This window comes from Syngnathus typhle, linkage group LG18 (genome assembly GCF_033458585.1).
Source record: "Syngnathus typhle isolate RoL2023-S1 ecotype Sweden linkage group LG18, RoL_Styp_1.0, whole genome shotgun sequence".
Classification (NCBI taxonomy): domain Eukaryota; kingdom Metazoa; phylum Chordata; class Actinopteri; order Syngnathiformes; family Syngnathidae; genus Syngnathus; species Syngnathus typhle.
The window spans coordinates 3328139-3352557 of NC_083755.1; the positions used below are offsets into that span (position 1 = coordinate 3328139).

Sequence of the window (24419 nt, forward strand, 5' to 3'; positions counted from 1 at the left end):
CGGTCAGCTCCATAAATATTGGGACGCGGAGACCCTGAAAAACTTTAATTATTATTCTGTTTGCTATAGTGGTTATTATTAAAGTGACGTGTGCATGTCAGTGAGTTTCCATTCCTCTCTTTTGACCACTTATGAAATATTTTTCCCGTTGTTACTTGTTCTTCAGGTTGGGGATTGTTTTTTTCTGTTTGCTTTTTTCCAGGCTTGGTTAAATATGCGCTTGTCTGGAAAGGACGGAAGGCAGGCGCTGCTTTTCGTGGAGCACAGACTCTCTCTCACACACACACATACAGGCACTCGCACTCACTATTGTGTGTGTGTGTGTGTGTGTGCGTGCGTGGACTGCGCAGCACACAGCCAAGTGAGCTCGCAGCGGCGCTTGCACGACTCGCAGATGTTCCTGCAGCGGGAGCGAGCGTTGACTTTGTGAAAAGTTCACGAGGGGAACTCGGAGGCTGGATTACAGGGCAAGGCAACTTTCTTGCTCCTTCCCCGGTCATTTGCTCGCTCGCACCGGGCCCGGTGGCAGTCTGTCCGTCCGTGCGTCCGTCGGTCATTCCTCCCCGCCGGGCCCCCCTCCCACACGGATGGCCCAGCGTCGGTCTGTGGCGCTCAGCACAGGCCGAGAGACTGCGCGCAGCTCGCAGACTCGGGCGCCGGGACAAGCTGCCGCGTCCTCGCCGGCAATCCGCTTTGACGACTTTACGCGTTGAAATCAAAACAACAACAAAAGGAGAAAAAGCGGCGCTTCAAAGCCTCCGCTATGGGGCACGTGCACGTTCTCATGTGCTTTTCACTCAGTCAACTTTTGCTGGAGCTTTCTTTTGCTGCAGGGACATTTGGTGAGTGGCTTTTCATTCAATGCAAATAGGCGCTCTTTAAATCTTTGCACGATGTGGAATGTGCGTTAACTCTTTCGCTCAGTAAGTTTGTGCCAAAAAGAGAGAGAAAAATTGAATGTCGGTGAAGGTCTGGATAAGGTCGCCCACATTCGAGTCTCAATAGACAGTCATGGTGGAGGTTGCAAAGCATCATTACATTATGTTCACAGAATTGTTGAGCCAGACAAATATGCAAGTCCGGGGCTTGAGTTTATGCTGCCGTGGGAAATCAGCCGGTTTGCTAGCTAGCTACTTAGTAACTAACACACAAAAACATTAAACATTACAATATAGTTAGGTAAAGAAGGTTGACGATTTCCACAAAACAAATTTTAGTGCAAATCGGAGAGAGGTCACATCCGGCCTCTTTTCCCGCGAGTCTCACGCCCTGCTGCAACACACCTGACTCAGAAGATCTCCGCTTGTGAATCAGGAGTGGGACTGGGGTTCCCTTACATGTGCCACTTAGACAGTTGGCGCAGTCACTCCGTCAGGCAAGAATGTCCACAAAATGACGTTTTACTGCAGATCCGGGACTAAAGAGCGGGCCGAGGTCGATGACATAGTCTGCAAAAAGGAAATGTTCCATTATGTTCCACCAAATTGCCTTTGGGTGCAGATCCAGCAAAAGGCGCAGATACACTGGAGCTGTCGGTCGCTGCAGGGATACGCGGTAAGTGGCCGTCGAGTCCATCCTCAACTTCCACCGCCACTGCCTTCAGCTGTTCACAGTCGTCGTGAGAAGCGCCGCGAATACTTGGGCATGTCCATTGCGTCATGTGACTTTTTGACGCTCCCTCCAGAAAATCTCTCCGGCAAGTTAAACGATTACGACCTCATGGTTCCATTCAGCACCGACTCCCGCGGCCGCTTCAAGTCTCACGTGCTGTCTGTGGACGAGGAAAGGAGCAGTGGGAGGAGGAGGACCAGGGTGGCCCGTGACGCCTCCCTGGGCTCCTCGGACTCCCCGTTGTTATTCTTCAACGTCACCGTCTTCGGACAAGAGCTGCATTTGAGGCTGAGGGCCAACCGGAGGCTGGTGGCCCCCGGGGCCTGGCTGGAGTGGCAGGAGGACTTCCAGACCAAGGGGGAGCAGCGGCTGCGCGCCGACTGCATCTTCACCGGTGACGTGAGCGACGTGCCGCACGCCGCCGTGGCCATAAGCAACTGCGACGGACTGGTAAGTAAGCGCTGCACTGCACGGCTTCTTCGCACGGCTTCTTCGCACGCACACCAAAGTAAACAAGCTCACTATGGCTTGGAGAATCAGGAGAATGTTTTTGTGTTTTGAGTCACTTTAGAAGGAGCCTGCTAACCACAGAAAGTCTTCCATCCAGCAAAAGGCAAATAAGCAAATCCCAGCAAGGTGGTGCCGACAGAGGGGGGGCACGGGCCTTGGGCTCATCAGAACCTGCTGCATCGAAGTGCAAAGCCAGTCAACAGATGCAAATTGATGAAGTACAACGTGAAGTAGCGCACATGCTAATTAGCAGGATGTCAAATGACACTAATTAGCCCTTAAATGAGATCCAGATGGCTTTGGCACTCTGATCGGCACCCACCTTCACTGAACGCGTGCTCCGTCAATTGTGTAACTTGATCGCAGCCTGACGCTCAAAGGCAGTCCAACGCTTGTGCGGGCTTTGGAAAATGCTTTCATGCTTTCCATGTTCCACTTGGCCAACTTCTCCCTTGAAGAAGCAAAAGTACTGTAGACATACCCGGTTTGTGTACTGACGTATTGCTCTCCATTCCAGCCCGCGTTAGACCATATGTGGCCAAGCCCTTCAGGCTCTGAGTCACACCTGCCTGCCTGCCTGCCTATTTCCTCCCTGTGGCGTCTCACGTACGGTCGGACTTGTCTCTGCACGCAGGGGGTGTCGCGCGGCGATCGAAATGACAAAGTCTGCTGGATGTGTGCAGAGACGGCTGATGAAAGAGGGAAGAATGCGGGCAGGGGCCTTCTCATGTTGTTTTGAGGACTTCCCTTACTTGGAGAAGAGACGAGCTGTATTTGGCCTATAGAAATGCAATCGCTGGCAAGTTACCAAGTGCTTGCTCGTGCTTTGTGCAACACTCGCAATTGGCCCAATCAGGAACGAGTTCGGAATTTTCTTTCTCCTAAAGTACTTTTTCCGAAGTAGAGCGCGTGAGTGTTTTTGCCACCTTTCCCTGCAGCTGGAATGAGGTCCCCGAGGTGCTAGACGTTCCTATTTTCCAGCCGATTTGACACCTCGCAGCCGTACGGCTGCTATTTTCCAAGCTCACGGCAGCATCGATTGGTGATGTCGGTTCCACCGCCGCTGACGCCGCGCGTGCTATTTGCTGCACGTGCGCAGCTGGCGCACGGAGGGAGGCCACGTGTAACAAGGTAATGAGAGGTCTATTTGTGTGCGAAGGCTTGAAAAGAGGACAGGGCCTCCTAGCAACCGCCACCTTCAAGGTGTCAAACTCAAGCACCATCGCCGAACATCACCCTGATTGATTTTGCTAGCACTGTATTGTAGCAAGCACAAATACATTGTGTAATTGCTAAAGTACTTTAGTCGGTGGTGTTGTGAGTGATGTCAGCAGCTGCGTGCGAGCCAATGGGGCTCTGAGCTGTGGCTGCATTTTCCCAGTTGGATGTGAAATTGGGCCTTGTAAAGAAAGGTCAGTAGCGCATTGAGGGAGTTAGTGCCCCGGGTGAAAATGTAGCAATAAAAGTAGCATTCCGTCATCATCTGATGCTGCTGCTACTACCCATCTGTCCAATCATGACCAATCATGATCAGCGTCTCGCGGCGTCCTCTCGCTCGCCTTTGCCGCCCCTCCCCGAACCCGACAGCCGAAGCAGACTTCCATAGGCGTGCTTATGTTTACACTCTGCTGCGCTGTCCAGATGTTGCCTCGCTTTCCACCCTTCCCCTCCCCCTGATGAAACGCAGAGGAAGTATGACTTGGCGTTTCCCGCAACCCAATTTTCGCCTCTGCTCTGCTCTGCTGTCTGACGTCTCAAAATGAAAATATGTCTTTGCTTTTTGGCAGAAGGTTGCCTGCTGAGCAAGCCGTGCGCTTTGTGTTCTTTGCAGGCAGGCCTGATCCGCACGGATGACGGCGAGTTCTTCATCGAACCTCTGGAGAGGGGCCGGCGGGACGCCGAGTCCGAGGGACGCGTGCACGTGGTCTACCGCCGCTCGTCCCTCAAGCGCGGCGACGAGCTCCGCAATCAAGGTGAGTCCCCGACACCTGAAAGAGCAGGGTTGAAAAAAAATTCTTAAGTGTGGAAAAAGATCGACTGAATGAATACGAGCTCTCTCGCGACAGTGTCCGACTTTGGCACGGCGGTGGCGGAGCTGCCGGCGGCCGCGGATCTGCTTTGGCGCCACGCGGCGGAGCCACAACGCAAGCGCCGCCACGCCCAGAAGGACGACTACAACATGGAGGTGCTGCTGGCCGTGGACGACTCGGTGGTGCGATTCCACGGCAAGGAGCACGTCCAGAACTACGTGCTGACCCTCATGAACATCGTAAGTCGGGTCGTTGGGTTCCTCGCACGTGAAGTGTCATTTTCCCTCCACCGCGCCTCGGCTATTCTTTTTCACACTGTTTATGGATTAGAGACGACGTTGAAGGAAAAAAAAAAAACTCTTCAGCTCATTCATCGTGGGCTCGAGCAGCTCCTGCCACCATAATCTTCTTAGCTGTCCCAAATCCCACGAGTCAGATTTTCACAGGGCGCCGGTTTCACTCGGTGACAGTTACCAGCCAGAGCCCGCCCGCACGGTGGTCTGATAAGCCGCAGCGGCCGGCCTAATTAAAAACTTGATTTGAGTTCCATCATGGAAACGCTTGGGAGGGCAGCCTGACACCGTCTCTACTTACCAATGTTGCCTAATTAAAGGTGTGGAGAATCTGCCGCTCTAACAGCAAAATTCCGTCACGCTTTGTCACTCAAGTACTCGTCAGTACACTTGTGCCAAAACACCATCGTGTGGCACGAGTTCTCTTTCTCCTCTACCGCTGCTTTAGCTTCACAAAATACTTGGACACTGCACCGCTGCTGACGATTGAACCCCAACGCCTGCGGCGTCTGCCTTTCCATTTGAATCGGCATTCTCCCAAACAAATATCAGCATGTAAGCCACTTGAGCTGTGCCCTCTTAAATCCCCCCCTCCTCCGTGGTGCCACCTGGAGGAAGGCTCTCCGCGAATTGATTAGTGAACATCCCGTATGCGGGAGAGCAAGGTGGCCCATTGAGGTGCACAATGGCCGCCTTGTTGCGAGCGAGATACGATGCTGCGTACAAGCTGGGACGCCTGCAGCTGCTTCTCACGTTTGCAGGCCGCCCTTCCTCCCCTGTGTGTGTTCCGCCTGGCTTTGCAATTATCCTGGTGCGCTTGGCCCCCTCAAGCACATAGCAGGAACTTACATCTGGAAATGGGGGCGGCGGTGTGCATATGCAACTTCCATATTCGCTAGTGGAGTGCTTGCTAAGCATTTTACACCCAGCGCCAAATGCTCGCCAATGTACATAGACGAGTACTTTGACGGTGTTGAAGGGAGTCCCCTCGCTGACATAGCCTTACTTACTTCCAGGTTGATGAAATCTACCACGATGAGTCTTTGGGAACCAGCATCAACATCGTCCTGGTGCGCATGATCATGGTCGGCTACAGGCAGGTGAGACGGAAAATCTTCTTTTCATATTTCAACTTTGTCTTGTGAGATCAGTGCTAAGTTGAAGCAATGAATGAGTTCAGGGTTTGCTTGACGCCCAGCGGGTGTAAGCCATGTTGCTTTTGCGTTGTGTGGCGGCGGGCGGGCGGGCTGGCTGACGCAGTCCATCAACCTGATCGAGCGTGGCAGCCCATCGCGCAGCCTGGAGCAGGTGTGCCGCTGGGCCAACACGCAGCAGCGCGCCGACCCCGACCACGCCGACTACCATGACCACGCCATCTTCCTCACCAGGCAAGATTTTGGTCCCGCAGGTATGCAAGGTACTGTATTCGACTCTCGATCGAGGCCTGTGCAGACTGACTGCTGAATTCTGCTTGGGGAGGTAAGGGAAGGGCCAGGCGCCCATCCAACGCCCTTTGACAGTTGACCTTTCGCTAACCGGCTAAGGCATCGGATGGAAAAATGGAGCGCTTTTAGTGCCAAAATATATGGGAGTTATAAGGTCAAAGATCTCCCTTTAGTTTGATATTACGGAACTTTTTTTCCCCCCTAACTTATAGCTAAACTAAAACAAAATTCATTTCTTTTGTTTAACCTCAGTTATGTGCAATTTTTTCTAAAAAAAACAAATAATCTAAACAAAAAAAATTGACAAAATTGAAAAATTGCCTATGACAGCCGTTTAGCGACTGGTCAATTGAGCGAGCGGCTCTCCGGAACCCGGACTGGACGCCCGCCCCCCTTCACTGGTGCAAAAAGTGCATTCAGTCAACGTTTTTGGCATGGAGTGAAAAATCAGAATCATTTCTCACACAAGCGCAACCTTTCCGCGGCTCAAGTATGTGCACGTCTCCGTTTGACATCATCCATGTTTTCAAGTCTGGCCAGTCGCAACAAAACTTCCTCTGTGCTCAAGTTTGTAATCTGTTCAAGCGCACGTGTCACGTTTGGGAGGCGAGGTCACGTTGTTACCTGCCGTGGCTGCTATTGCCTCGGCAACGGCCTTGTTGCGATCACAACAACCGGCGCCGCCTCGCCGGAACGACTTTGAGGAAGGACCGCCGCCTGACCAACGGGGTCTCGTCCTTGCTAAGCAGACATTGCACCGCCTTGTCAAAGTTTGACTTGAAGGCAGGAGCTTCTGTCTTCAAATACATAAATTCCCAGGGAACATTAAACCTCATTATACTTTCATTGTGCAATCAACCGTTTGGTTCCTGTGCTGGTATTGTCGGTTAGCCGCATAGCAAGCAAATCATTTTCTGCAACTGTTTGTCAAGGAGCATCTTTGTCTTCGCTCGAGCGCTTTATTTTGACTGTGCTGCTGCCGCCGCCGTGGCTTTTGTGTACAAAGGGAAAACATCTGCATCCTCCTGAACTCTTTGCATTTGCCTGCCACTTGAAAAAAAATGGCATTGGAGTCACGCGCAGGTCTGCAAAGAAATACTGCAATGGCATCGGCGCTCAGCCTCTTCAGAGCTCCGCTGGCTTTTTTTTCCTTCTTTTTTTAATGTTCGCCTCCCTTTTTCTGCTCTTTTAGCTGCATGCCAAAAACCATCACAGAAGCGGCAGCCCTGCACACCTCTTGATCGAGTTGATTGATGTCCGTGTGCTTTGCTTGGTCACGTTTTCATCTTTTTGGCTTTATTGTCGACCGGCTGCGCCTTTGAGATTGAGTCAAGCCCGAGGTGGCTCGCTACTTACGATCAGTCCATCTCCATCTTGCACAGAAACAAACCAAAAATGCACATCGACTTGTTGTGGCCGTGTCTACGCAAAGGTCAGGCGTGCCTCATAATGAGCTCATGTTGTTGTTGGGCAGGTTACGCGCCGGTGACGGGCATGTGCCACCCGCTGAAGAGCTGCACGCTCAACCACGAAGACGGCTTCTCCTCCGCCTTTGTGGTCGCTCACGAGACGGGACATGTGTGAGCGCCGCCGCCATGGGAGTTGCGGTCAACAGCACTCCTCTGCATTCACGTTCAGCGGCGACTCAATGTTTTTGTCTCTCGTCCGCCGGCAGGCTAGGGATGGAGCACGACGGGCAGGGCAACCGCTGCGCCGACGAGACGGGCATGGGCAGCATCATGGCCCCGCTGGTCCAGGCTGCTTTCCACCGCTACCACTGGTCCCGCTGCAGCAAGCAAGAGCTCAGTCGCTACATCCAGTACGTTGCCGCCCAGCCGGCCCTTTTGCTTTAGTCGCTCTGGTCCGCATTGTACCCTTTCGCCCCTCAGCTCATACGACTGCCTGCTGGACGATCCCTTTGAGCACAAGTGGCCCAAACTTCCCGAGCTCCCCGGGATCAATTATTCCATGGATGAGCAGTGCCGCTTTGACTTTGGCGTGGGTTATAAGATGTGCACAGCCGTGAGTACAAGACAAAAAAAACAAACAGCGGCGTGGCGCGCCTTTCCCCTGCCGACCACCTGTGCTCCGTCCTCCAGTTTCGCACGTATGACCCCTGCAAGCAGTTGTGGTGCAGCCACCCTGACAACCAGTACTTCTGCAAAACCAAAAAAGGCCCACCAGTGGATGGAACGGAATGCGCGCCCGGAAAGGTCGGTGGGGGGGGGGGGGGGCATAAGCTCTCGAGTTTGATTTATGATCATTTGTAGCTAAAAACAAGGTGAGAGCCTGGCAACAGCAAGTCTCACATGGCAACGTCTAGTTTGAGAAGCCGCTCTGCAAGTAAGGGCTTACAAGTGGCGCTCTTGACGCCGGCTTATTTTGTGTGCAAAGTGGTGCTTCAAAGGCCATTGCATATGGAGGTCCAGCCAGGAGCCTCAAGGCCACGACGGCAACTGGAGCGCCTGGTCCAAGTTCAACTCGTGTTCGCGGACATGCGGGGGCGGCGTCCGCTCCCGTAGCCGGCAGTGCACCGACCCCCCGTGAGTGGACGGCCGGCGCCGCCATGTTTATCTTCAGCTTGCCCTTGGGGATGAGCGCACTGTAAAGGTTTGTGTGGCTGTGTGCCAGGCCGGCGTACGGCGGTCGCGAATGCCCGGGCTCCGCCTTCGACTACCAGATGTGCAACACGGAGGAGTGCGTCGGCCCCTACCAAGACTTCCGTGCTCAGCAGTGCCTCCAGAGGAGCAACAAGTATCACAACAACATGAAGCACACTTGGCTGCCTCACGAGCACCCGGACGGTAAGAGGCTCTCAAAAGCGGCGAGGCACACGCGGCTCAGATGACGGTTGTCGTCACCGTTGTTGCCGTGTCGGCAGAGAGCCGCAAGTGCGAGCTGAGCTGCAGGTCCAAGGAAACGGGCGAGGTGGTCTTCATGAACCAGGTGATGCACGACGGGACCCGCTGCAGCTACGCCGACCACTTCAGCGTGTGCGCGCGAGGAGACTGTCTGGTACGCGCAAACCTTTTTGCTCTCCAACCACGTCCGGGTCCGACTTTGCTCGTTAGTCGCATATTGGACCCGAGCGTGCTATGGCACGCGGTGCGTATGAGACTTGATGTCTTGACTTGTGGTCTTTGGTCCCGGCAGCACGTGGGTTGCGACAAGGAGGTGGGCTCTTACAAGGAAGAGGACAAATGCGGCGTGTGCGAGGGTGACAACTCGCACTGCCGCACCGTCAAGCTGACGCTCACCAAGACGCCCAAGAAGAACGGTAACACCCGCCGACGCTCCCGTTCTCCCTTCGTGTTTGACCGGCTCTACGTGTCGGCAGGGATGCTACAAATGTTCGACATCCCGACGGGCGCCCGGCACATCGTCATCGAGGAGAAGGACGCCTCCCCTCATGTCATCGGTGAGCAGTGAGGGGCTCGCCTGACACTGGAAGGCTTGATGGGCTTTCGTTGAAAAGGTCGAGACTGCAAAACTAAGCGGTCAAAATCAACCTGCTGCGGGACACGGCCGATTTTTCATTTTCCGTTTCGCTGTTTGTTGGATAATCCTGGCAAAGCGGGAACAAATATTTGGCAGTCAAGACTCAAAGGGCTTCAAATAGTTTGCGACCCCTGCTCGACCCATTCGCTCCGCAGGATCAGGGATCTTATAACGCAGCGGGATGTAACGGGTTAAAACTCAGAGGCGTCCCTGAAAGTGACGTGCTGTTGTGATTGTGCTCTTGCCAGCGGTGAAGAATCAAGTGACCGGCGACTTCATCCTCAACGCAAAAAGCAAAGACGCCCAGTCAAGAACTTTCATCGAGAACGGTTTGCAGTGGGAGTATGCCGTCGAGGACGGCAAGGAAACTCTGCGAACCTCCGGTCCTCTACACGAAGGCATCTTCGTGATGGTCAGCGAGCGAGCGGGCATTCCGTCAGCTGGCAACGTTTGGCTCCTCATGATTGAATCGTGCTTTTGGTTTGGATTTACCGTGGGCAGGTTGTTCCCCAGGAAGAGGAAGCCAAGATAAGTCTGACGTACAAGTACATCATCCACGAGGACCTTCTGCCTCTCATCACCAACAACAACGTTCTTCTGGCCGAGTTGGATTCCTACGAGTGGGTGCTGAAGAGCTGGTCGCAGTGCTCCAAAGCTTGCGGCGGAGGTCAGTGAGTGCCTTCCTCTCTACACACACACACACAGACTCCCTAAAAAAAAGATGTCCAGATTACAAATTGTTCATGCCCCAAAAATTGAAGAGGTCAGATAAATTGTCCCATAATTTCAGCTGGAATGTGGAGAACACAAAGTGGCATTCCTTCCACATGATTTTTTTTTTGGCTCCCTCAGGCATCCAGTACACCAAATACGGCTGCCGGAGGAAGAGCGACAGCCGCTTGGTGCACCGCAACTTGTGCGATGGCAACAAGAAACCCAAACCCATCCGCAAACAATGCAACGCCCACGAGTGCAGCCAGCCTGCGTAAGTCGCAATGGACGCCCGCCCGCTAGTCAACGAATGCTAGGCAAGCGTGTCGGCGTGTCCTTCAGGTGGGTGGCGGACGAATGGGGCGCCTGCAGCAAAACCTGCGGCAAGCAAGGTTTCCAGATCCGGACGGTGCGCTGCATGCAGGCGCTGCACAACAGCACCGGCCGGCCCATCCACAGCAAGCACTGCTTCGGGGAACGGCCACCGCCCAAACGAGCCTGCAACCACACGGCGTGCCCCGCCCAGTGGAGGACGGGGGCGTGGTCGCAGGTGAGACCCGGGCGAATTTGAAATTGGCTCTCGGATGAGTGAATGAACCAGCGGCGTCTGCGCGATGCGCTCTAGTGCTCAGTGACGTGCGGACAAGGCATCCGGCAAAGGCAGGTGGTGTGCAAGTCTGGGGACAACGCGCCAGGAACGTGCCAGGGAGACGAACCCGAGACGGTGCTCATCTGCAAACTTGACGCTCCGTGCCCAGGTACACTCAGGCAAATATCCAACCAAGTGTTTTTTGGACTCAATGTGTTTATTTTACTGGATGCTAGCAAGTTTGTGTTTGTAGTTCCAGACCAACCACCGCCCCCTCTTGGCTCGGACAATGTGACCATCCAAGATGAAGCCCTGCGCCAAAGCGTGTTGGGTCATCAAACCGTGTCAAGTAAGTCGCCTTTTCAATGTGAGGTGACACCTAATTCCTTCTAGCTGGCCAATGTCTATCAAACAAATCGACTCTTGCATCTTACGTGATCAAATGTCTCTTAGGCAAGGCGTGCCAAGGGGACAAATCCATCTTCTGTCAAATGGAGGTTCTTGTGCGCTACTGCTCCATCCCTGGATATAACAACCTCTGTTGCGAGTCATGCAACAAGAACCTGTCCACGGCCTCTCCCGAGCTATCCAACGCCACCGCCAAGGCCTCGGCAGAACCCCAGACCAATTCCTCCGGCAAGTTTCATGCAGTTTCCCTCACTGCTCACGATCCGACACAAACCACAGAAAGCGACATCAGGCGGGCACGGCCCACCGCCCAGACCCCCGCCCAGTCTACCGTCGCCACCTCGACACCCACGGGCGGCACCGCTGACCCGGGGCCTCTTCTACCTCCAGGCGACGCCTCCCTGAAGGAGCGCAGGTCCGGCAGCACTTTAGGCCCACTGGCCGCAAAGTCAAGAAGGGACCGTTTCGGATCCGAGAGAAACTCCAGTCACAGATGAACACAACGTCATCAACGTCATCTCAAACAATGCGGCGTTTAAAAGACTGCCTTTCTCTCGGTCTTTTTTTTTTTTTTTTAATCTGCAGACCGATGACGGTTACCTCATCCAACCTCCAAAGAGCCACCGACGTGGGATCGGTGGCTCTGTCCTCGGTGCTGTTTAAACGAGGTGCCTTGAAAACTGTACCGTTGTTTGAACCCCAAGTGCAGCAGAACTACTCGTGAACCGGTCATGTGAACTTGTGGAGTCTCTGGTCGAATCCAGAAGAAGACCAAAGTGGCATTTTTGGTTTTGCTCCTTCAAAGCTATCAAATGTTCCTCTCTGCCCTTCCTGACAGGTAGCGGGACTGCTTCTTGTTCGCCACCAGCGCTTTTCGCACTCGGCTCGCTTCTGCTTTGACGCCAAAACAAAAAAAAACATGTCCAGATGTTCGGACTGTTTTTTTTTTTCGTTTTTTTTTTAACTCTTTCTGCAAATAATGTAAATAGTGTAAATGAGGCTGTCAGGTACAAAAAATATATAATACTGCAAGTGGCTTGTGTGTGCGCGCGGAGGTGCTCTTGTATAGTTGCTGTACAAACCAAAAGCTTAAAACGTGAATATTTATTGAGTCTTTGCGTGTATACGTACCTCTGTAAACAGTAAAACACTCAAACAACAGAAAACATCTTTACCTTTCTATTTGAGGAGGTGCGAGGAAATTGTTGATGCGGCGACATCACGTCGTCGTCAGGCAAGCTAACGAGCAAGGCGTTTTATGATTTGCTTGATTCTGAACATGCATACTCGTCATCAGACTGGGACACATCCACCATTTAAAAGCCTCTCTTTTATTGCACTTTTTATTGCCAATTGGAGGTTGTGTGTGTGTGTGCGCGTGTGTGTGTGTGCGTACAGGTATAACTGCAAGCAGGAATTTCATATTCACGACATCCGCAAGAGCAACTACAAAGTGGGACGGCTATCTGACACTATGCCCTAGGATTACCTGGTGCAGGTACACCATGCAGATTGTATATATTTGTGTGTGTATGTGTGTGTATGTTTCATGAAAGTGCATTTCGTTTCCAGGGTCAGCGCGCGTAATGGGACTGACATAGGGGGCAGAGCATCAGTCATCAGTTTTTTACTATTTTGCCATCTGAAACGAGTAAAGAAAAGTCCAGCATCAGTTTGATTTTCAATTTTTATTTCTACAACGTTTATGGAAATACTTGACGGACCCTCTCTAAGTTCTACTGCGTGTAAAGGTGTTCAGCGAGGCAAGCCTTTCCATGGTAGTGGTAGTTATCCTGAGAAGTCACGGGGTGGCGTGTGCGTAGCCGAAGAAGATTAGTTTAAATTGACGAACTTGACGTCACGTCTGTCGGTGACTTGATTGGAGTAGTGATGTGGATTCCATCGTTCGTCGTTGATTCGTTCAACGAATACCCCCCACACACTCACTGATCCGTTTGTTTTTTTATTTAACATCCAGTGGAAACAACCCATACACATCAAACAATACAATTAGAATGGATGGATTACTTGGTAATTAACACATTTCTTTCTATAATACAGTGCTTCTCAAATAGTGGGGCGCGCCCCCCTTGGGGGGCGCCGTGCTATACCTGGGGGGGCGCGTGTGACCCTGGGGAACAGGCTTTTTTTTTTGCAGTACTAGAATAAAGTGTAATTGCGCATCTTCCCAGCAGGGGGCAGTGGCGCTCTCATTGTTACTTCTGTGACGTTTGCGACAGTGCAACATTTTACGACTTACAAGACAAGTTAGGATAGTCACGGTGGGGAGGCGGGGGGCGCGAATAGTTTTCTTCTTGCTAAGGGGGGGCGTAACAGAAAATAATTGAGAAGCACTGCTATAATACAACATTTCTTTCTATAATACAAGACCTACACACTGATCCGTTGGCAACAGTCTCTCGCCCGGTCGTTAACGGGAAGTTGCGTCACTGATTCGTTCATGAACGGAAAATTACGTCCCTGACCGGTAAAGCCCCTCCTCTGTGGTAGATTGGAATCGAGCACTCGGTGCTCGACTGTGTGGTCTGTCTGTATTGAGAGTCGGGGAGATGTTGACTGAGCGGGCAGTAAAAGATCGACTTGTACTGCATCCTTGCCTCCGTATATTATTGGTGAAACAACCAGTAAGCAACCCACGGTTAGTGACAACACTACAACAGTGTATCAGAGCATAAAGTCACAACAGGAGCGGCACAATTCAGGAAAAGTGCTCAGCTCGCCGAGAAAATGCGATTTAAGCAATAAAATTAAAAATGCTTATAAAACATAAACCAAACGTTGGAGGTGGTCATTTCTTCATGCGCAGTGATAAACTCGGCACTCTAAAGCACCCGAGAGCGTTTTTTTCGATGCCAACCTAACCAGAGTGACGGGAGCGGCACAATTCAGAAAAAGTGCTCAGCTCGCCGAGTAAATGCGATTTAAGCAATAAAATTAAAAATGCTTATAAAACATAAACCAAACGTTGGAGGTGGTCATTTCTTCATGCGCAGTGATAAACTCGGCACTCTAAAGCACCCGAGAGCGTTTTTTTCGATGCCAACCTAACCAGAGTGACGGGAGCGGCACAATTCAGAAAAAGTGCTCAGCTCGCCGAGAAAATGCGATTTAAGCAATAAAATTAAAAATGCTTATAAAACATAAACCAAACGTTGGAGGTGGTCATTTCTTCATGCGCAGTGATAAACTCGGGACTCTAAAGCACCCGAGAGCGTTTTATTCGATGCCAACCTAACCAGAGTGACGGGAGCGGCACAATTCAGAAAAAGTGCTCAGCTCGCCGAGAAAATGCGATTTAAGCAATAAAATTAAAAATGCTTATAAAACATAAACCAAACGTTGGAGGTGGTCATTTCTTCATGCGCAGTGATAAACTCGGCACTCTAAAGCACCCGAGAGCGTTTTTTTCGATGCCAACCTAACCAGAGTGACGGGAGCGGCACAATTCAGAAAAAGCGCTCAGCTCGCCGAGAAAATGCGATTTAAGCAATAAAATTAAAAATGCTTATAAAACATAAACCAAACGTTGGAGGTGGTCATTTCTTCATGCGCAGTGATAAACTCGGCACTCTAAAGCACCCGAGAGCGTTTTTTTCGATGCCAACCTAACCAGAGTGACGGGAGCGGCACAATTCAGAAAAAGCGCTCAGCTCGCCGAGAAAATGCGATTTAAGCAATAAAATTAAAAATGCTTATAAAACATAAACCAAACGTTGGAGGTGGTCATTTCTTCATGCGCAGTGATAAACTCGGCACTCTAAAGCACCCGAGAGCGTTTTTTTCGATGCCAACCTAACCAGAGTGACGGGAGCTGTGGTAGATTGGAATCGAGCACTCGGTGCTCGACGGTGTGGTCTGTCTGTATTGAGAGTCGGGGAGATGTTGACTGAGCGGGCAGTAAAAGATCGACTTGTACTGCATCCTTGCCTCCGTGTATTATTGGTGAAACAACCAGTAAGCAACCCACGGTTAGTGACAACACTACAACAGTGTATCAGAGCATAAAGTCACAACATGGTGTCAGAAGACGGAGTTACGGAGTAAGTCAAGGACAGTATTCAACACGTGTTGACCGAAGATAAGCGGCAAGCTAACGGGAGCTAACACAGCCGACATGGAGCAGTTCAGGCCACCGTCTCCGCTGATAATCACGGGGAACCTCGCTGAAAACTGGCGCAGGTGGGAGCAGCGTTTCCAGCTCTATATGGTTGCTTCTGGCGCGGTGGATAAAAATGAGGGGGTTAAAATTGCCATCCTGCTCCACACTGTCGGCGAAGAGGCGCTGGAAGTGTATAATACACTTGCCATTACCCCAGAAGGGGAGGAAGCAACGATGGAGGAAGTTTTGGAAGCATTCAGAGGCTACTGCAGTCCACAAAAGAACGTTGTTTTTGAACGCCATCAGTTTTGGTCACACACAATGTCATCAGGAATATCGGTGGACAGATTCATCACAGAACTACGTCAGAAGAGCAAGAACTGTGAGTTTGGAAGACATGAAGATTGTTATGTCCTTACTACTTTCCGGGTTCTGAGGTAGCAAGGAAGGTTCGGGCAACGACGTGATGAATACTGCTTTATTTCTTCAACACCGTCCGTTCACAGGCCGTACATCACAACACTAAACGTCCCCGAAGCTGCCCCTCCCACTCCCGGAGTTTTCCCCCTACGGAACATGCGTTAGCCCAAAATATACAACATCTCCTCCCCCCTTACAATGAACATGCATGAACAACACGGAATTACGCACCTAGAACTAAACATCCCCATAACTCGGGTCAACCGCGAACCTATAAGTCCAAGCGCGCAGGAGCTCGCCGCTCTCTGATAGGATATCTCCTATCTGGGGGCACAGGATCAGCTCCACGGTCGACCAATGGTGAACTTGTTGCAGGAGCTTCTGCAAAGGAAGAAGTCAGAGTCTCTGTCTCATGCGCATCCTCAGCTGGGACTGGTGGCGCGAGCGTGATTGAGTCCTGCACTTGGGAGGGTATGGGAACCGGCGTTTTGACGTGGGCAGAGCTATCAGGAAGATCTTTGAGGGACAGCTCTGCTGGCCCTAACTGAGTCTGCAGGAGTTGATCAACATGTCTTCTCCATACACCATCAGACGTTTGGACAGTATAAGATACTGGTCCCGTTTGCGCAATAACAGTGGCAGGAATCCACTTTGGTTCGCCACGGTAGTTCCTTGCCAACACAGAGTCTCCTGGCTTGAAAACTCTTCCTTTGCCCTCCTGTCCTCTGCACCTAACCTGTTTTTCCTGCTGACCTTGGACAATGTCCTTCATTGCTGAGGGCTTCAAGAGGTCAAACGTGGTGCGCAGGTCTCTCTTTAGCATCAGGCTAGCAGGAGATGTCTTGGTGGTGGCATGCGGACTGTTCCGATAGGTTAGTAGGAAGTGGTGCAGTCTCTGATGTAGTGTTCCTTGTCCTTGTGATGTTTTCAAGGCATGCTTCATGGTTTGAACAAATCTCTCAGCAAGCCCATTTGTTGCGGGGTGGTAGGGGGCCGACTTAATGTGTTGGACACCGTTAGCTTGCAGGAACACTGCCATTTCTTGTGAGACAAATTGGGGTCCATTGTCAGAGACTAGCTGGGCAGGAGATCCAAACCGACTAAACAGTTCCCCTAACTTTTCGATAGTCTTTTCTGCAGTGGTTGATCTCATGATAGCCACCTCTGGCCATTTGCTGTGTGCATCCACAGCAATAAGGAACATCCTGTCCTCCACTGGTCCCGCAAAATCAATGTGCACCCGGTGCCATGGTCCTTGTGGGAATTCCCAGGGGTGAAGAGGCGCTAGTGGAGGATTGTTCCTGACTCGGTGGCATGATGGACAGCTTTTGGCCAACTCTTCAATTTGTTGATCCATGTTCGGCCACCAAAAATAGCTTCTCGCTATTTCTTTCATTCGGACTATTCCGCTGTGTCCCGAATGCAGTTGCTGCAGCACTTTTGAGCGAAGTGACCGTGGTATGACCACCCTCCTACCCCAGAGTAGACACCCAGACTGGACAGACAGTTGCAATCTCCTCCCGAGGAAAGGCTTCAGACTCGCATTATCGCCAGCAGATCGACCCTTAACGACAATGTCCACGACCGCAGATAACTCCGGGTCATTCCGAGTTTCCCTTTTTACCTGCACTGCAGAGACAGGTGCTCTCTCCACCTCCCTGAAGTAGAAAAGGTCCACCGTGTCCGACTCCGGCCTTGTGACAGGCAAGGGCAATCGGGACAAGCCATCCGCATTGCAGTGGAAGTCTGATTTTCGATACCTGATGTCATATGCATGCGCCGACAACAACAAAGCCCACCTCTGCAGTCGGCATGCAGCAAGAGACGGTATTCCAGTGTGCGGACCGAGGATGGTGGTGAGGGGCCGATGGTCCGTCAGGAGCGTAAACTTCCTCCCATATAAGTATTGATGGAATTTCCTAACTCCAAAAACAATGCTCAGTGCCTCTCGTTCCAGTTGAGCATAGTTAGACTCTGTTTTGTTCAATGTCCTCGATGCAAAAGCGATTGGCTTTTCCTCACCACCCGGCAGGACATGAGAGAGAATCGCCCCTACTCCGTAAGGAGAGGCGTCACAGGCGAGCTGCAGTGGAAGTGATGGGTTGAAGTGCGTCAGGACCTTGGACGTAGTCAGCGCTCCTTTAGCCTTTTCAAAAGCCTCCTGACAGCTGGCTGTCCACTTCCACGTTTTGTCTCGGCGTAACAGTTCGTGCAGGGGTTGAAGCAGTGATGACAGATTGGAGATGAAGCGTCCGTAATAGTTCAGCAGACCTAAGAAAGATCGTAGCTGGCTGATGTTTTGGGGTGGGGGCGCGTCCACGACAGCGGCCACTTTTGATGGTGCAGTGTGCAGTCCTTCTGCATCGATCACATGCCCCAGATATTCCACAGATGGCTTGAAGAAGTCACATTTGTCCTTACGGACTCTTAAGCCGTAGTCCTTCAGCCTTTGAAGGGTAGCATCCAAGTTGCGCAGGTGCTCGTCATCGGTAGATCCAGTGCACAGGATATCGTCAAGGTAGCACTGTACCCCAGGCAACCCACTAAGGATCTGATCCATCGCTCGCTGAAAAAGTGCCGGGGCTGACGTGATGCCGAACGGCAGTCTGCAGTATCTGAAGAGACCCTTGTGTGTGTTAATGGTCAACATTTCACGTGACTCTTTTTCTACATGCATTTGTAGGTAAGCCTGACTGAGATCTACCTTACTGAATTTTTGTCCCCCACTCAGTCCAGCAAACAAGTCATCAATTAGGGGAAGTGGATATTGCTCTGCTGCTAACACCGGGTTAAGTGTTACCTTGAAATCTCCACAGGTCCGAATTCCCCCATCTTTTTTTGGTACGGGAACGATGGGTGTGGCCCACTCACTGATGGTCACCGGCTCCAAAACCCCATTCTTGACCAGGGCGTCCAAGTCAGCTTCTACCTTGGATCGGATGGCGTATGGTACTGGTCTAGCTTTCATAAACACAGGCTTGCTACCAGGTTTGACATGTAACTTAACGGTTATATCTTTCATGCTGCCTAATTCATCACGGAAAACCTCTTCGTGTTTCTCGAGTATTTCTTGTAGCGGAGAGGAACGGTGTGACAGTTTCCTTATCGCTTGCCAGTCCAGCCGGATTCCCTGTAGCCATGTACGCCCCATTATGGCAGGATGATTTCCCTTGGTCACATAAAGGGGAAGCCTTTTTGTCCGCCCATGGTACTGAACAGTCACATCCGTCATCCCTTCCATGTGCACTCGATGTCCCGTATATGCCTTAAACACTGTGTCTGATGGACGTAGTGGAAGGTGCCTCATGAGTTTCCTGTAGATCTTGTGTGACACTAGTGATGCCTTTGATCCTGTGTCTATCTGCATTTTCACCACATGTCCCTCCAACTTGGGTTCAGCCCAGTAGCCACCTGAGCTCTCACCTACATTCATCGCTCGTATAGTATTTACAGGCACTTCTTCCTCCGAAGAATCACTATTTCTTCCATCATCATGGCAAACGGTGCGCACATGCCTTTTTTGTTTATATTTCATATTGTCACTTCTGTTCCCAGCCCTTGAGCTTTTGTCCATGTCCTGTTTACTTCGGCACGCCCGCTCTATGTGCCCTCTTTTTCCACAGTTACGACAGTCCATCTCTTTGCACCAGCACGTTGATGCAAGATGTCCAGATCTACCACAGCGAAAACATGGCCCTTGCGTGTTCGGTTTATCATTGTTGAGTTGGTGCACTCTTTCTGTAGCACTTAGTTGCTGGGCCTCCTTTTTCGCCATTTCCATTGTTACACTGATGTTAATGGCCTTCTCCAAAGTCAAGTCACTTTCTGTGAGTAATCTCTTCTGTGCTGCCTCGTTCCTAAGTCCACATACCAGCCTGTCTCTCAAAGTGTCATTTAACACATCCCGGAACTCACAGTGTTCAGCCAGCTTGCGTAGGCCCGCCACAAACTGGGTGACCGACTCGCCCTCTTCTTGGCTGCGTCTGTGAAATCGGAATCTTTCTGCGATTACCAGGGGTTTCGGTGAAAGATGGTTTGCCAGTACATCCACTATTTCTCGGTATGTTTTACTGCCGGGCTTTTCTGGTTGCAGTAGGTCACGTAGCAAGGTAAACGTTTTCGGCCCCATTACACTCAAAAACGTGGGCACCAGCTTCTCCTCCTTTATATCATTAGCCATGGCGAAGTAATCGAAACGCTCAGTATACGAGCCCCATTGTTCAACACTTTCGTCAAAGGGACCAATTGAGCCAATCATTCCGGCCATTACAAGTTCCTGTTTGTATGGCACTGCTTGCCCTACAGACGTCTCCCCTCAGCAGGCCACTCTTCTTTTTTTTCTTCGCCACACTACTCACGACGTTGCCACAGTCCACCAATCCACTCCACCCGTCGAGACGAATCCGGCCAACACGCGTCAGTCCAGACGTCCTCGTCGCCAGTTTTGTTATGTCCTTACTACTTTCCGGGTTCTGAGGTAGCAAGGAAGGTTCGGGCAACGACGTGATGAATACTGCTTTATTTCTTCAACACCGTCCGTTCACAGGCCGTACATCACAACACTAAACGTCCCCGAAGCTGCCCCTCCCACTCCCGGAGTTTTCCCCCTACGGAACATGCGTTAGCCCAAAATATACAACAAAGATGACATGATAAGGGATAAATTGGTGTTCAGCATTAGTGATACCCATCTGAAAGAGAGACTGTTACGTGATAATGCACTTACTTTACGCAGAGCAATGGAAACATGTAGATCAGCAGAACTCGCCAAGTCACAAATACAAGCGATGCAAGCGTCACCTGTTGTCCATGATGCCTCAGTGGATGCGTTAAATAGAGCAAGAGTGCAAACACGCAGCTGGGACAAGAACAAACCAAGCTACAAGAAGCAGGTAATGACTGTGTGCCGTAAATGCGGAAACAAGCACGAGCCTCGTCAATGCCCAGCTTACGGCGCTGTGTGTCATAAATGTGGAAAAAATAACCACTTTTCAAAGGTGTGTAGGGGTGGCTATGAGAAAAATAGCCATTGTAAGACAAAGACTGTAAACAATTTAGAAAAAGAAATGGACTGTTTATACATAGGCATGATTGGAAATGGAACCAAGAAAACAGCACACCAAACAAAGGACACTGTATGGCGCGAAACAGCCACGATCAGAGGTGTTGCAATTGACTTCAAGCTGGACACTGGTGCTGACGCTAATGTGCTGCCCAGGCAGCTATACCAGCAGCTACCAGGTCCCGTTCAGCTGCGTCCAACAAAGACTATGTTGATAGCTTTTGGAGGGGCACGCCTGACAGCAGATGGTGTTGCATCTTTAGAATGCAGAACGTCTAAACGCAAGGCTGTGCTGGACTTCCACGTGAGTAGCCAAGCAGACAAGCCAATTCTAGGAGGGGAGGCTTGTGAAGAGCTGCAACTGGTGAAGAGGATGGGGTCGCTCGCGGCAAAGGCTCCACAACAACAACAACCGCCAGCCACCAAAGAGGAGCTACTACTAAGATATGCTGATGTATTCACAGGATTGGGGGAATTTCCTGGAGTTCATCACATACACGTCGACCCCAGCGTCACTCCTGTGATTCACGCATGCAGGAATGTACCCCTCTCCATCATGGATGCGCTGAAAGTGACAATCAAAGACTTACAAAACAGAAAAGTGATAACACCGGTGAATGAACCAACAGAATGGGTGAACAGTCTTGTTGCCACTAAGAAAAAGAACGGGTCGCTGAGGGTGTGTTTGGATCCTTGCAACCTGAATGAGGCAGTCAAGCGCCAGCATTACTCCATTCCTACTCCTGAAGATGTGCGCAGCAGACTGGCTGGAAAATCCATCTTCTCCATCTTGGATGAGAAGGATGGGTACTGGCAGATCAAGCTAGATGAGCCATCATCTAAGCTCTGCACCTTCAACACGCCGTGGGGACGCTTTCGCTTCCTCAGGCTACCATTTGGGATTAAGTCGGCCAGTGAAGTCTTTCAACAAAAGAATTGTGAGACCTTCGGCGACATTCCAGGTGTGTACGTCATAGCAGACGACATGATTATAGCAGCATCGTCAGAGCAAGAACATGATGAAATCCTGCAGAAAGTAATGGAGAGAGCAAAGTCTGCCAATGTGAAATTTAACAAAGACAAAATCCAGTTCAAAGTGAACACAGTAAAATATATGGGACACATCATCACGGCAGCAGGACAGAGGGCTGATGACGCCAAGATCAAAGCGATTGTCGACATGCCGACCCCGGACGACAAACAAAGTCTCCAACGCCTGCTGGGAATGACAAAATTCCTGGCGCAGTACATACCAAATGAAGCCTCACTCACGGCACCCCTCAGACAGCTGCTAAAGAAGGACGTAGCATGGCAGTGGTGCCCACACCACAGCGCAGCACTACAGACGCTGAAGTCTACCCTCACACAAGCGCCTGTTCTGAGGTACTACGATCACAAGCAGCCGCTGACTCTGCAAGCAGATTCCTCAAAGGATGGGCTGGGAGCCTGTCTGCTGCAGGATGGCCACCCGGTGTGCTATGCATCAAGAGCGCTCACGGACACTGAAAAAAGATATGCGCAAATCGAGAAAGAGTTACTTGCCATAGTGTTTGCTGCTAAAAGGTTTCACCAGTATGTTTACGGAAGAACAGTAACAGTGCAGTCTGATCACAAACCTTTGGAGGTCATTGTGCGCAAACCACTGAGCAAAGCGCCAGCACGGCTGCAAGGGATGCTTCTACAACTACAGAGGTATGATTTGAATGTGACATATACACCAGGCAAACACATGTACATCGCGGACACGCTCTCACGCGCCACAGCGTGCAATGACAGTGGCAATCTCAATGAGAACCCTTGTGATGAGAGAGTTGTGTATGCCTTGGAAGCCACAGACGCGTTGAGTAACGAAACACTTAGCCAGCTGAAATCAGCAACGGCAGCAGATGGCGTGTTACAAGCTGTATGTGAGAGACACTTGAAGGGTTGGCCCATGAAAAAGAAAAGTCTGGACAGTAAACTACACAGTTACTGGCCAATGAGGGACAATATCAGCATCGTGAATGACATTGTGATGGTCGGAGACAAAATCATAATACCCGAGTGCTTCAAGAGAGTGATTTTGGAGAAGCTGCACCTTGCACACCAAGGCGTGCAGCGTACTAAAGCTAAAGCGAGAAAAGTCCTTTACTGGCCTGGCATGACACGAGACATAGAGACAATGGTGGAAAAATGTGTGCAGTGCCAGCAGCTACAGCCCAGACACCAGGCTGAGCCACTCATTCCACACCAGGTTCCTGAACTGCCATGGATGAAAGTTGGAGCTGACATCTTCGAGCTGCATGGTCAGTCATACCTGCTGTTGGTGGATTACCTGACAAAATATCCAGAAGTGCTCAACCTGACTGATAAAACAGCTCGCACGGTGATTCAGAAGATGAAGTCTGTCTTTGCCAGACATGGGATACCTAAGGAGGTAGTGAGTGATCATGTCCCATTCGCCAGCTATGAGATGCAGTCATTTGCAGCTTCATGGGAGTTCAAGCTCACACACTCCAGCCCAGGTTTTCCCTCTTCAAATGGAATGGCGGAGCGGGCCATAAAGACGGTAAAACACGCGCTGAAGAAAGCAGTGCAGACTGGCACTGACCCACATCTAGTGTTGCTGTCGCTGAGAAACACACCGGTGACAGGACTAAACCTGACACCTGCACAAATGTTGATGGGTAGAGTCCTGCGCAGCACACTTCCATGTTCCAGTGCTGTGCTGAAACAGTCATCCCCACAGCATATTCTCGAAAGAATACAGGACTTGCAGTCCCGGCAAAAGCAACACTACGACCAGCGTGCAAAGCAACTGCCAGTGCTGACCCCAGGAGACACGGTGCACATGCAGACGCGACGCGGTTGGGAGCCAGCGGTTGTCATCAGGCAGCGAGATGAACCACGCTCCTACACTGTACAGACACCGGCAGGGAGGACACGCAGGAGGAACAGGCGACATCTGAGAAAGATACACCCAAGCCTGTTCAAAGACTCTCACCCTGATGAACATTTGGACTCTGAGTTTCAACATACTCAGGCTACTGCAACAGTGGACTCACCACCACTGGAACCGGTACCACGCAACCCTTGTCCTGTGCCTGTGGACAGTATGCCCACATGCTATACCAGGAGTGGCAGAGCAGTTAGGCGCCCTGCCAGGTACACTGAATGACAAAGTGATGTTGTTACTCAATGTTAAGAAAGAAAGTGATGGAGAAATTAAAGTGTGGATGTTTTGTGTTTATCGTGAAGTGTTATAAAATGTTATAGGTTCGGAAGGAAAAAAAAAAAAAGATTGTTGAAAGCCATTAGGGTTGTTGAAACATGATTTGTTTGTAATTGATATATGCATGTCGAAATTGTGATCAATGTTGATACCAAAGAGTTAAGGTAACCGATACTAGATAAGCTACTTCTCAGTTGGAAAAGAGGGATGTGGTAGATTGGAATCGAGCACTCGGTGCTCGACTGTGTGGTCTGTCTGTATTGAGAGTCGGGGAGATGTTGACTGAGCGGGCAGTAAAAGATCGACTTGTACTGCATCCTTGCCTCCGTATATTATTGGTGAAACAACCAGTAAGCAACCCACGGTTAGTGACAACACTACAACAGTGTATCAGAGCATAAAGCCACAACATCCTCCATCTATCGCCCGCTGCTGATTGGTCGTTCGCCCTAACATGTTGGAATGCGGCCCCGAGGACAAGAGCTTGACACCTGTGACCTTTGACCCTGAT

The 24419-nt window shown here is 50.9% G+C and overlaps 2 protein-coding genes across 2 annotated transcripts; one reads left to right on the plus strand and one right to left on the minus strand.

The window, feature by feature from the left end:
• Positions 1-217: 217 nt before the first annotated feature.
• On the plus strand, positions 218-12261 carry LOC133171399 (A disintegrin and metalloproteinase with thrombospondin motifs 3). The gene is made up of 23 exons (XM_061304745.1): positions 218-842; positions 1501-1554; positions 1685-2061; positions 3953-4094; positions 4188-4390; positions 5461-5544; positions 5705-5861; positions 7364-7469; positions 7565-7708; positions 7779-7911; positions 7989-8102; positions 8284-8432; positions 8521-8693; positions 8771-8904; positions 9043-9166; positions 9227-9307; positions 9636-9799; positions 9889-10054; positions 10240-10372; positions 10441-10648; positions 10724-10856; positions 10941-11036; positions 11141-12261. The coding sequence occupies exons 1-23, from the start codon at positions 764-766 to the stop codon at positions 11590-11592; spliced, it is 3606 nt and encodes a 1201-aa protein (XP_061160729.1). The 5' UTR covers positions 218-763; the 3' UTR covers positions 11593-12261.
• A 3418-nt stretch (positions 12262-15679) lies between these two features.
• On the minus strand, positions 15680-20272 carry LOC133143062 (uncharacterized protein K02A2.6-like). Its single transcript, XM_061264813.1, has one exon. It carries the CDS (start codon positions 19900-19902, stop codon positions 15907-15909), a length of 3996 nt encoding a protein of 1331 aa, XP_061120797.1. The 5' UTR covers positions 19903-20272; the 3' UTR covers positions 15680-15906.
• Between the last annotated feature and the right edge of the window lie 4147 nt (positions 20273-24419).

Coding starts and splice junctions, on each gene's coding strand:
- LOC133171399 (XM_061304745.1), top strand. CDS start 764: ATGGGGCACGTGCACGTTCTCATGTGCTTTTCACTCAGTCAACTTTTG. Junction 4,391..5,460: donor TGCTGACCCTCATGAACATC/GTAAGTCGGGTC, acceptor ACTTACTTCCAG/GTTGATGAAATCTACCACGA. Junction 8,433..8,520: donor CGGCAGTGCACCGACCCCCC/GTGAGTGGACGG, acceptor GCTGTGTGCCAG/GCCGGCGTACGGCGGTCGCG.
- LOC133143062 (XM_061264813.1), bottom strand. CDS start 19,902: ATGGCCGGAATGATTGGCTCAATTGGTCCCTTTGACGAAAGTGTTGAA.